Genomic DNA, 13,220 nt, shown 5'->3' on the forward strand with positions numbered 1-13,220 from the left:
GATTGACAGGTGTACTGTAGAATGATAAACAAAAACCTTCCTCTAGTGTGGATTCTTGACAACTTGGGTCAAGTCTGGACTCACTAACTAATCATTTCAGTCCTTCTGCTCTGTGTTTAGTGGTCTTATAAATTATTGACTGCACTGACAAATATGTTCAATTAAAATAACTCTTCCAGTCAACATTCAAGCTATGGACTCCCACAGTGAAACATGAAGCACCGAAGACCTGAGCCACCAGGACACCTAGCCTCGGAGTTGCTCAACAGGTAGCCAGGGGGGAAAAGAGTCATTCTTTCAACCAGGAAGGGGAAGGTAATGTATACCTGTCTGTCTAAGTAACTCTGCTTTGTGTTTGGACTGCAGCCAGCTGTAATGAGGCGCTGCATGAGGGTGATATAACAGGCCCAACAACAGCTGAATCAGAGTTCATCTCACACCATTCAACACATGCAACTAACAGAATACAGAAGACCGATTCATAAATAAGTCATTTTATTTTCTCCTTTAAAAGACTGATACACGATCAACTATTCACAATGACAAGTGGAATTATGTTAAATACTGTGACACAGCATACAGTTCTTTACTCCCAGTGCATTAGTTTCACCACAGCAGATAATGTAAATTCTCAATGTACTAAAGTCTTCATTTGATTTCATTGTTTCCGATAAGACATGGGAATAGGTTAAATAACAGTGTACAATGTAAACAATTTCTTATACATTAAATATAAAAAAAACATGGCCTCTTCTAGGTTTTTTCACTTTGCCCTGGAGGGAAAATGTACTGAAGTGACCATTTGACTTTAGAGCTAATCTGATATGGATTGGAACACGGTGTTTTATATCCAGGATTACTTCCACACACTTGCTACATTTACTATGTCATCACGATGGAGCTTGAATAATCTATAACAATAAAATCTATATTGTTTCCTGGCCGCCAGCAGCCAAAGTCTCTGGACTACACCCACTGCAGTCACGTCAGGCAGGAATGCACAAGCAGAACAGGAAAGTCTGTGTCAGGTAGTCAAGCCCCACACAGTCTGCATAATAGAGGTCTATGTTATCACGTGTGCCCAACATCTGTGATCCATGATCACTTGTGTGTGTGTGTATATATATATATATAATGAAAGGTCTGATTGTGTTTTAAAATTCTAAAACGTGGTATATTGACTGAGTAAAGTAGTGGTTTGATTGTCATAAGGGATTGAGAAATATTTGGCAATGTTTCAGTGAATTTATTCTTCAATTCTAATTATTTTAGGATTACAGTCCACAAACTGTTGGGTAATAATATTTAGTTGTTTCATTAGCCAGGCAAGTCAAGTAAGAACAAATTCTTATTTTCAATGACAGCCTAGGAACAGTGGGTTAACTGCCTGTTCAGGGGCAGAATGACAGATTTGTACCTTGTCAGCTCGGGGGTTTGAACTCGCAACCTTCCGCTTACTAGTCCAACACTCTAACCACTAGGCTACCCTGTATTCTGAGGGGGTTGTATTGAAGGCAGTTAGTTCCACACATTGACTCACAGCTTGACCAACTACTGAGCTCCCCACACAGTTTGATACAATTCAGTTGAGACAAGCATACATTCATGTTCAACAAAAAATTCCAGAGAATGAAAGTAATATAGGGGTTAGGGAGGATACACTTTGCGTCAAAATACACAGTTGCAGTGATGAAAAACAGGCAGAGAACAGTAACAAATATTGTTAACCTAATTTTCTACAATATGGTAGAAAAGTCACACAAAAACAGCAGAGAAAACAAACACACGCGTAACAATGTATAAGCTGCCCTAGACATCCCACTGGATACATGCATACCAATATTCCACAGCCCCAACTGGTACAGAGTTGTACATCCAGTGAGGGAACACACAGTCATCCAAAAACATAGTGGTCTGAGTAAGACTGAAATATCAACAAGACAGGACATGTGCATTCCTATTTCCATGCTTATACAAAATAGGAGTTAGGGTGGGGAATCCTTCATTTAAAAGTGTTTAAATACATTGGGATCTTTAGACTTCATAGATTCAACACAAGATAATAATTGCTTTACTGACCCTTTGTCCCTAAGTTCTGAGACACATAAGCAATATCAAAACACAATATACAACTCACAAAATGTCCTCTACCTGTGAGACACACAACACTGAGAACATGGAGGCACAAGTCCTGCTTATACCCTAAAACTGAACCACTGTATCAGCAAAACATGTACATAATGTACTGACAAATCATATTAAAAAAATAATCACTCTAAAATGGTTAAATATCACCCCCCCCCAAACACACAATAGTTAGACAACGTTTAGCTCATGTGTTTTGATTGCAATTCCAAATGTCCCAGTAACTCTAAATGGTATATCAAAACCCCTATGTTTTTAGAATACTGAGGTAAAACTACCAACGTCGTCAGTGTCAAAGCAGCAGTAAACGTTTGAAGGCTTCAGTGTCCTGAGGCACTTTGTGCCCAGAGGTTTGCTCGTGTCCAGTGGAGGCCTTCCCCAACTTGTCTCCTCCAGCTCAAACTAAATCCACCTGTGCTTTCCTCCTGGTCTGACAATCCCACTCTGGGTCTGAAGCCCCTCTATTGCGACCTTCTGGGCAGTCCATATCCCGGATAAACTTCTCCAAGTAAGGTTTGTCTAGGTAGGCAGGCCTCTGTGGAAGCAGGAAGTAGTGTGTGGTGCTGGCCTTCATGCCGTTCTCCATGACCGGCAGGATGCAGGGAGACCCCTCGCTGTTCTGCCTCTGTAAACCTCGCCTCACGTACTTAGGGTCTGGGGCAAAGCTCTGCGTGGGAGGCATAACACCGTTGAGGTATGAGGGGAGGCTCTTGGGGCTTGGGGTACGGGAGCTGCCTTGAGACAACAAAGGGTCCCTTGGGGGAACCTTTGGGGGCTTGTCCTCATCACTGTAGGCCCCAGAGGACACCTCGGCTGACCAGCGGCGGTAGTCTGCAGTCTTGATGGGCCGTGGGGGGATGGGCATGCGGGGGGGAACCTCTGGCTTGTCCATGCCCTGAGTGTGGCGGTGGTGACAGGGCATGCGCAGCGACGTGGGCTTGTTGAAGGAGCCAGCAGGGCCGGAATGAGAGCGCCGCAGCTTCCTCTGGGCTCGGTCCTGCTGTCTGGGATACAGTGGTTGCTCCAATGGCTGTTGCTCTACCTGCTCCAATCTTTGTTGTTGCTCCTGTTGTCGCTGCTGCTCCTGTATCCGCTGCTGCTCCTGTATCCGCTGCTGCTCCTGCCGTTCCTGTGGTCTCTGCTGCCCCACTGGCCCCTCAAAGTAGGCATAGTTAATTTGTCCACAGTGCCTGAAACTCCTGCGGCTGGGGGCTCCGTAGCGGGAGGCAGAGGGTTTAGGGGGACACTGCTCAGGAACCAAGCAATGGCTGTCATCTGAACTGGTGAAGAACTCCACCTCATTGTCCATGGCCTGGTCAGAGGAAAGGTCTCCCCGCCCAGGGAGAGGGGGCAGGGGCTTGGCCCCCCGGCTAGGTGTGTGTGGGGGACTGCAGCGTTCGTACACAGACAACCTCTGGAAGGACGGGACCACCTGGTCATCCTCAGCAGGGCTCGGGGTGGAGGGCTCAGCGCTGGATGACAGGGACAGATGGGTGGGACGGGACTTCTTTGAGGGTAACCGCTGTGCACCAGGGCTATGTTTCTGTCCTATAGAGGTAGAGAGGAGATAAGGTGGTTAGAAAACCAATTTCGACATTTGGTAATGACCAGAGAACAATTATAACCTTGGTAAATCACTAATTAACTTTCGCCAGGCTCCCTAGGTTAGAAGTTTCCCGAAAGAGTGGAGGTCAGAGGCACACTGCAATTACTTGAAAGCAGTTCTCCTCTCAGGGTTTTGTTAAACATTCCCCAGGATATATTTAGAGCAGGCCAGGCCCTTGGCAGCCATTCGGGCTTTCTAATCTTATAGAAACAGGAAAACCTCCCAGTAAACATTGACCAGTTGGCTCAGAGGCATAGTATTAAATCCCTCCTTGTAAGGCTGTGTAGAAGGCAGAGGGCAAAAGGAAGGCTTGTGGGTGTAAGTGGTGGTTGGTAACATAGAAATAGAATCTACAGTGGCTGGGTCCAGTACTCACTCTCAGAATTGAGCGATGGTGGCACCTGCTGCTGAAATTGAAAGTTGTATTCCGTGGGTGCTGCATCCATACTGAAGTACAAACTGTAAAATGACATGACGCACATTGTTGAGTAATTGTCCAATCTGCATGTAGTTAAAATAATTCCAACCATCCCTGCAGGAATACCCTTGGTAAAATATTAACTGTAATACAAATCATATTCTAGTAACAGGGGAACAGACGTGAGCAGGGTTGGGTAGGCTACATTTGCTTGTTACCTGTCCAGAATTGCAGTCAGTAACATCTCTTTTGGATTACCCAAACTCAGTAACAAACAGATTACTTTGTTACTTTTGGATTACTTTCCCTTTAGAGGCATTAGAAGACAAAGGATCCATCAAACACTTGTGTGTCATCATAGTGGTCACTGACTTGTAGTCAGACTTGCTCAGGTTTAACAAACTTAAGATTCTTTTCAATGCAGAATTGAATGTCATTGAGAAAACAGAAAGGTGTTAATACATTTTTTTGCAACCATCCTTTTTTAATTGAAAAGTAATCCAAGAGGTAATCCAGTTTCAAAAGCATCTGGAATCTGATTATAATATTTTTTGCTGGTAACGTAACTGATAAAATAGATTTTTTTGTAATGAGATTACATGTAACTGAATACATGTCGTCAGTTACTCCAACCCTGCATGCAGCAGACTTACTTGTCCAGCTCATGGTGTTGGCTCCATGAGGGCTTGGCTCCAGCCATGCTGAGACAGTGACTAGCCCGCAGGAAGGGGCTGTCTGTGGGTAAACAGATCTCCTGGGCAGTCAGGCCCGCTGTGGACATACTCCAGGCACAATCGAGTCGCATCAAAGCCAGGAAACGCTTGGCTAGCCCCGGCTGGCTGCTACTTCTGGACCTGTAACACAGCCAAGAGACAGGAACATGAGTGAAAGTGAACAGGGTTCGAGGCAGAAGACAGTTATAAAAGTACGGTTAGATATGATCCATTTTGCTCATTGACAAATTTCCACCAACATGAGACACAATCCTCTGATGACGAGTGTCCTCTGGTGTTGTATTTTGCATTGAATATCAGAACCTAAAAGCTTTCTCCATGTAGTAGAAAGAAAGCCTGACGGGAGCCCCAAAAGATGGCCCTCCTTTCTTTTTTTCCAGAGCTGCTAGCATTCCCTCTCTCACTAATTAAAGACCTGTGGCCTTGTGCCTCAAAACCACTACCGGAGTGTTAAAAAGAACATGGAGAAACATTATCCTTGGCTCCTCTGGCTGTGGAATGACAAATGTTCAGGTTGATGGGACTTTAAGACACTTGTGCCCCTACACACCCTCAGGACAGAGAGCGCCATGTCACACAATGCTCTCTTTAGTTGCTACAGACAACATGTACATGCTATACACAGTACAGACAAACTACAAAAAAAAACTCATTTTCTCACACTGAGGAAACAGAACACAAAAGAGGAACACTGCTAGTGACATGAATGTTCTTGTTAATAAACATAACACAGGTATAATGTGTTTTGATGATGTGGCTATAACGCCTTGCAAGACTTTTAGAAGCATGTATACTCACATAAAATGTCTTAGCATCATGTAATAATGATGTCTAGCCTAAACAGCAATTTACAGTTGGTTCAAAAACTGCAGCTTCGAAATAGGATATGATAAGCCTTTTAATAATAGATCATTACTACATGCAGTATACCTATTGGCTTTAAGTAAAGTGTTAAGTCCTTTATACTGGATCTTATGTCAGTTAGGGAAAAAAGCCTGAGCTTTAAACTAAACCCAAAAAACACTGACAGTGTCTTTATACAACAGCAGTGTTGATTGCACCGCAGTAGGCAGGTATAGTTCACTGCAGATCTCTTTTAGACAGGACTGTTCCTGTAACCAGAGATATGTCAGATGGCCTGGATGTTCCTGTCATGTCAGGGCTGAGTTAACAATGCAAGCATGGATCAGGAGGAGGAAATCAAGTCACATCTGTGGAACAAATAATTGTGATACCTTGTTTTACAGATGTGCCAAAATCCAGGCGTATCGGATTTCACATACCCTGCAAAGTAGTCTTACTTTCTTGATGTGCTCATTTAAATGGCACTGTTTGGTACAGCAGCATATTAAGTAACATTCCAATGTAGTCTGTCTTCAGGACAACATTCATCCCAGGCCAGACCAGTAATAGTCATGCCTACATGACACCCTGACATTTTTTGTATGGACCATAGACATGTGGCATTCATTTTAATTAGGAGCCTGTGGCCAGAAGAAGAGGGGAGTGAGTGCATCCCACCATAGCCCCAGACATCCTTTGAGTAGAGTCGTAACATGTGGGCTAGACCTGACCTGGGGGGGGGGGTCATCTCTGCCCAAATTTTGGAGACCACTTCACAGAAGTCTATACCATGTAAAGCAGTTCATCCACTGTGTTCTGCATTGTATGAACAACAAATGCATGACCAGAACAATAATATACTCTATATCTATCTTCAAACACTAATCATCAGGATGTGAAAACACATCATGGCAGGTCTAGAGAATGGATAAATTGACATGTTGCCCAGACTGATGGTCATTCAGAAACAAAGTTCTGGAACCACAGAATGCCCAGGATGTCAGCTCGGGCAAAATTGTCCACCATGGCATCTCTCCACCCTTGCCTAGGGCCCTGGATTTGATTCAGAGGTGATAGGAAGCAACTTGATCCTCAATAATGAACACCTAGGGGCTTGTGCTTCCTCTGGCAAGAGGTGCACAAATAGTTAGGCAGCAGCTAACCATAGTCTACATGGAGTGTATTTAGAGGAAACAGGATTAAACAAATGGGTAGCTCGAGAAAATAATGAATGGGAACATTGCAGGCAATTTTTTTCAGAGAACATATAGTTTTTTGTTGTGTGGGAAGACATGTGGTAATCACATTTGTGATGAGAATCTGACATGCATAGCCTACCAGCAAAACACCAAGACCTAGAGCTCAGCACAGTCACTCCAGGCCAAGAGGTCTGGTGTTACATACACACTATGTACCTACACACCAACAATATTAACCCCTTTGTGCAAGTCTGACATCACATTTTTCCTCGCAGTGTACTACTTTTGCTCTATGTAATTGGGTGCCATTTCGAACATACCTTACTATAGCTCGTGACACATTGGGCACAGCAACACGTTTAAGTTCACACTCCACCTATAACACCCCTGCAGCGGTTTCCGAGCAACCATACTCGCTCTACCTGTGCTACAAGCAAACAGCGCGCACACCCCATCGCTATACAGAATCGATTGTAAGAGCTTTCCAAGGTGACTCACTCCATAATATACGTTTCCCGATCTCAAATAAGGATCCATCTTATCTTCATTCTTATGCCATTAAAATGTTAACCATACTTGTTCCAACTTTAAATTGCTTACGGTTTAACATATTGACTTAAGTATGAGAGGCATAATGATAGCGATATTAAAGATAATATAAAGATATACCAGGGGGATACAATGTATGACACAATGTATCGGCTGGAATATAAGAGGGAATGAATCAATCACTGCTGTCGTCATAAACACACCAAAAATGTATAGTAGCTACATGTCACGTCAAACCAAGTTTTTAGAGCTCACCTTACAACCTCGCAGTTTTCTCCAACCGTTGATAATCCTCTATTGTCGACAGTTCTAGTTCCCCTGTTTTGCTGTAGACATTAGTTGGGCCAATCTAGAAGCTTCAGTCTTCTATGACACTGAGCGAAATAAAGGACAGCACATTTTCCACTATAACTACTGTGTTCTGGGAGGGTTCTCAATACTATTGTTGTGAGCGATGTTCTTTTAAGCTCCACCACACAACACAAGAACACTCTGGCTCCGCCTTTCACTCAGCTCTTAAAGACATAGCTTTCAATTTAAAGGCTTGTACACACAGCACCTGCACAGTAGACTACATTCATGAATATTTTATGGTTTCACTTTACATTAATAATGTATACTTAAAAGGATTTATAGGGGGTTATATGTGTTTTACAGGCTACACTAGGAGTAATAGATTTACAGATATTTTATGATGTAATAAACATTGGTAAACAGTTGGTAAACATTTGGTAAACATGGGTAAACATTGTGTCATTGGTAAATATTGGTAAACATTGTGTCATTGGTAAACATTGGTAAACATTGTGTCATTGGTAAACATTGGTAAACATCGTAAACATGGGTCAACATTGGTAAACAGTTGGTAAACATTGGTAAACAGTTGGTAAACAGTTGGTAAACATGGGTAAACATTGTGTCATTGGTAAATATTGGTAAACATTGTGTCATTGGTAAACATTGGTAAACATTGGTAAACAGTTGGTAAACATGGGTCAACATTGTGTCATTGGTAAACATTGGTAAACATTGGTAAACAGTTGGTAAACATGGGTCAACATTGTGTCATTGGTAAACAGTTGGTAAACATTGGTAAACATTGTGTCATTGGTGAACATTGGTAAACATTGGTAAACATTGGTAAACATTGTGTCATTGGTAAACATTGGTAAACATTGGTAAACATTGTGTCATTGGTAAACAGTTGGTAAACATTGGTAAACATTGTGTCATTGGTAAACATTGGTAAACATTGGTAAACATTGGTAAACATTGTGTCATTGGTAAACATTGTGTCATTGGTAAACATTGGTAAACATTGGTAAACATTGTGTCATTGGTGAACATTGGTAAACAGTTGGTAAACATGGGTCAACATTGTGTCATTGGTAAACATTGGTAAACATTGTTCATTGGTAAATTGGTAAACATTGGTAAACATTGGTAAACATTGGTAAACATTGGTAAACAGTTGGTAAACATTGGTAAACATTGTGTCATTGGTAAACATTGGTAAACATTGTGTCATTGGTGAACATTGGTAAACAGTTGGTAAACATGGGTCAACATTGTGTCATTGGTAAACATTGGTAAACATTGTGTCATTGGTGAACATTGGTAAACATTGGTAAACATTGGTAAACATTGGTAAACATAGGTAAACAGTTGGTAAACATTGGTAAACATTGTGTCATTGGTAAACATTGGTAAACATTGTGTCATTGGTAAACATGGGTAAACATTGTGTCATTGGTAAATATTGGTAAACATTGTGTCATTGGTAAACATTGGTAAACAGTTGGTAAACAGTTGGTAAACATGGGTAAACATTGTGTCATTGGTAAATATTGGTAAACATTGTGTCATTGGTAAACATTGGTAAACAGTTGGTAAACATGGGTCAACATTGTGTCATTGGTAAACATTGGTAAACATTGTGTCATTGGTAAACATTGGTAAACATTGGTAAACATTGGTAAACATTTGGTAAACATTGGTAAACAGTTGGTAAACAGTTGGTAAACATGGGTAAACATTGTGTCATTGGTAAACATTGGTAAACATTGTGTCATTGGTAAACATTGGTAAACATCGGTAAACAGTTGGTAAACATTGGTAAACAGTTGGTAAACAGTTGGAAACATGGGTAAACATTGTGTCATTGGTAAACATTGGTAAACATTGGTAAACATCGGTAAACAGTTGGTAAACATTGTGTCATTGGTAAACATTGGTAAACATTGTGCCATTAGTAAACAGTTGGTAAACATGGGTAAACATTGTGTCATTGGTAAACATTGTGCCATTAGTAAACAGTTGGTAAACATGGGTAAACATTGTGCCATGAGTAAACAGTTGGTAAACATCGGTAAACAGTTGGTAAACATGGGTAAACATTGTGTCATTGGTAAACATTGTGCCATTAGTAAACAGTTGGTAAATATGGGTAAACATTGTGTCATTGGTAAACAGTTGGTAAACATGGGGAAACATTGTGCCATTAGTAAACAGTTGGTAAACATGGGTAAACATTGTGTCATTAGTAAACAGTTGGTAAACATGGGGAAACATTGTGCCATTAGTAAACAGTTGGTAAACATGGGGAAACATTGTGCCATTAGTAAACAGTTGGTAAACATGGGGAAACATTGTGCCATTAGTAAACAGTTGGTAAACATGGGGAAACATTGTGCCATTAGTAAACAGTTGGTAAACATGGGGAAACATTGTGCCATTAGTAAACAGTTGGTAAACATGGGGAAACATTGTGCCATTGCTTTATTGTACAAGACATTATCATCTGATATAACACAAGTCAGTTTAATCTACAGTACTTGAGTGTTGCACATTGCATATTGGGTGTTGCAGTGTTTTAATTGTTACAGATTATGCAGGGAGTACGTGTTCATAGTGCTTATCAATAACAAATAAACACAGCACACATTGTTGCATTTGGAGCCCATAGTCCTACACTCTTGTATTAGTTGGACTGGAGAGAGGAGAGAATATATATTTTGTACAGTGAGTTCACTAAACTGCATGTTGTATGACAGAATAAAGATGAGGTCATTCCTGTTAGAATCTCAGGTATGGATTTAACAAGCTGTTCTGGACTCACAGCCTCTTGTGGCGCCACACTGGCTGGGCAGAGAGAGGTTGTTTGAGGACCCTAGACTGAACACAACTGCATTCAGAGAATATGACACACACATACATATATCCATTACAGAAAAACCACATGATTTCATATATGGAAAATCACACGAATCATCAGGTGAAAACATGTTTTTGGAACACTTCACATGTGATCACATGTTTTCGGATGTGTAGTTTCATGTTATTACATGTTGCTTTACATGTTGTCACATGTTATCACATTAACTTCACATATGGTCACATGATCACATAAAAACATGTGTTTTTGGCGTAAGGGATACCTCTGTTAGTTACACTGTGTAGGTACCATTACCTCCATCAACACAGTTGTAGCTGCGCTTTATTGTTTCCACATAGACTCAGTAGAACAGACACAGTTCATGTAAAACACTCACACACAAGGCTGAAGGGAGACAGAGAGAAGGAGTGAAAAGGAGTGGGTAATGGGGATGGCTCCAGGGGAGATAACAAGGCAGGCACAGCAAACACACCACAGAAACACTCTAATCTCTGCAGTATTTTCTCTTGCATGGTAACTGAATGGTGCCCACATTGTCTGGCTACTGCTCCTTATCTGATCTTGGTGGGACATTTTTATTTACCTGGGACCTGCTCTGTGTTTGTCAGAAGTGGCTGGGCAGCTCAGATGATGGAACAACAGTCTTTATAGACTTTACTCTTGTCATAATGTCCCATGCCAGTCACTCAAGTCTGATACTATAGAGTCAAATTAGATGTGAATGAATTATAATGGACTTGTTGGAAAAAGCTATGACCTCATGACACTGTTTATGTTTTACACAATTATGACACTGTATCAAAACCCTTCAACAACTGTGTATTTGGTATTACTTATTTATTTTACAAAATGATTCACACTATGTCTGTTACAATGTGTGCTGGAACACACATTGTAACCAGTATTTAGCTACACTGCTACATGGCAAAAAAAGTAATCAACTACTGAAAACACTACCTAGATCTGAATGTCGTTAAACTACCACCAAGCTACTTCAAAATGTTTTTGAATGAATAGTTGAACTACATGTAGTTCACTACTCCCCAACACTGCTAATAACAGACCCTGGCCGTGACCCTGCTCTCCGAGGGTGTCTTATGGGTTGGGAAAGAAAAAAACAACACTTTTTATTAACACATGCATACTAATATACACGTTTACATGTGTGAAATATGACAAATATAAGCACCCACCAAATTATTATTATCATTATTAGCCATTAAAAGCATTGTGTGTGTCCCTTCAACCTAACTAGGTTAAACTAACTAGCTACAGCTATGTATGCTAACCAAACATAGCCATACAATGACTAGAAACAAGTGAAGTGCTAAATAAATAGAGGCAGAAACTGGAGGTGGTTGGTGGGAACAGAGTGTGCTTGTTGCTTGACTTGGTAAATCCCCAAAGCTTTGGCCCCGGACCTAACAGGCTTATCGTTAGATATGTTACCCTGGATGGACCAGGCTCGCTCTAATCCCCTTTAATAATCATTTCAAAAAAGGTTGAATTGTCACCTAAACCAGATAGGTGAACTGAAATGTGTTGTTTTACAGGGTCAGCCATAGTAGTACAGCATCCCAGGAGCAAATGAGGGTTAAGTGCCTTGTTCAAGGGGAAGAATGGTGGGTTTGTGAGAACAGATCACCGCATGGGTGTTTGTGGATCGGAAGGTGAGCTTGGTAGCTGTGTGTTGCTTGTGATGTCTGTGCAACTGCATAAATCAATACGTATTGCTTTCTTTATTTTGCCAGCTTTTGTTGCCATTACCTATTTACAGTGATTTTGTATTCACATTAGAGAAGAAGCATGTTACTGTGTAAGAGAATGAAATGGGAAAATACTATGATTGGAAAGATGATGTGAATGGATAGGATTGACTTGAGAACTCTGTGTGCTGAGTATTATAACCACATGCCCCGCCCCTCTCCTCTCCCACCACTGCTTCCTCCCCTAACAGAGCCGTCCTCTTCACTCTGGTGCGTGCCTGATGTCACCACACAGGATGTTCCTTATAAAGTCAGTCAGGCGGACAGGAAGGCAGGCAGGCAACACATTCACAGAGAAGTGAGGGCTTGGGACAGTTTATGAAAAAAGTACTGACAAAGCTACAGGCACTCAACATGTCTTACACCCAAACACAGGACTCCTCTATCAGGTTTACACAAGAGAAAATACATTACTTTACTCTAAGGGTCTGTCATATAGTTTTTGATGGCTCAGGTTAAATCCCCTGCTGTATCCTCTTCAAGTATGCCAGAACTCATACCTACCTGCTTTTCTTTCAACCTGAGGGTATTTGCCATTATCATTCAACCTTTCCAACACCAGGATATTTATGTGGTATGATGTTACATTCTCACAGCTGATGATTATGGCTTTCTTTCCAGCAGGAAGGGTGGGGTGTGCCAGATAGAAGAGAAAGAGAAAACATAGCTGGAAATGACTCATCCACTATGGAGGTCATTAGGTTGATGAACTACCTGTTGCGGTAATCCTGTTGCATACGTGTATTTTCACTGTAAGTTTGAAGTTCACTTGGAATAGCAGAAAT

The 13,220-nt window shown here is 41.3% G+C and overlaps 1 protein-coding gene across 1 annotated transcript; it reads right to left on the reverse strand.

Annotated features, from left to right (window-relative positions):
* Positions 1-478: 478 nt before the first annotated feature.
* LOC118400228 (ERBB receptor feedback inhibitor 1-like) lies at positions 479-7,944 on the reverse strand. Its single transcript, XM_035796878.2, has 4 exons — positions 7,750-7,944; positions 4,823-5,023; positions 4,128-4,210; positions 479-3,693 (listed from the first exon to the last, which is right to left on the reverse strand). Exons 2-4 carry the CDS (start codon positions 4,972-4,974, stop codon positions 2,543-2,545), a joined length of 1,386 nt encoding a protein of 461 aa, XP_035652771.1. The 5' UTR covers positions 4,975-5,023; positions 7,750-7,944; the 3' UTR covers positions 479-2,542.
* Between the last annotated feature and the right edge of the window lie 5,276 nt (positions 7,945-13,220).

Source organism: Oncorhynchus keta, chromosome 21, assembly GCF_023373465.1.
Source record: "Oncorhynchus keta strain PuntledgeMale-10-30-2019 chromosome 21, Oket_V2, whole genome shotgun sequence".
NCBI classification, from domain to species: Eukaryota; Metazoa; Chordata; class Actinopteri; order Salmoniformes; family Salmonidae; genus Oncorhynchus; species Oncorhynchus keta.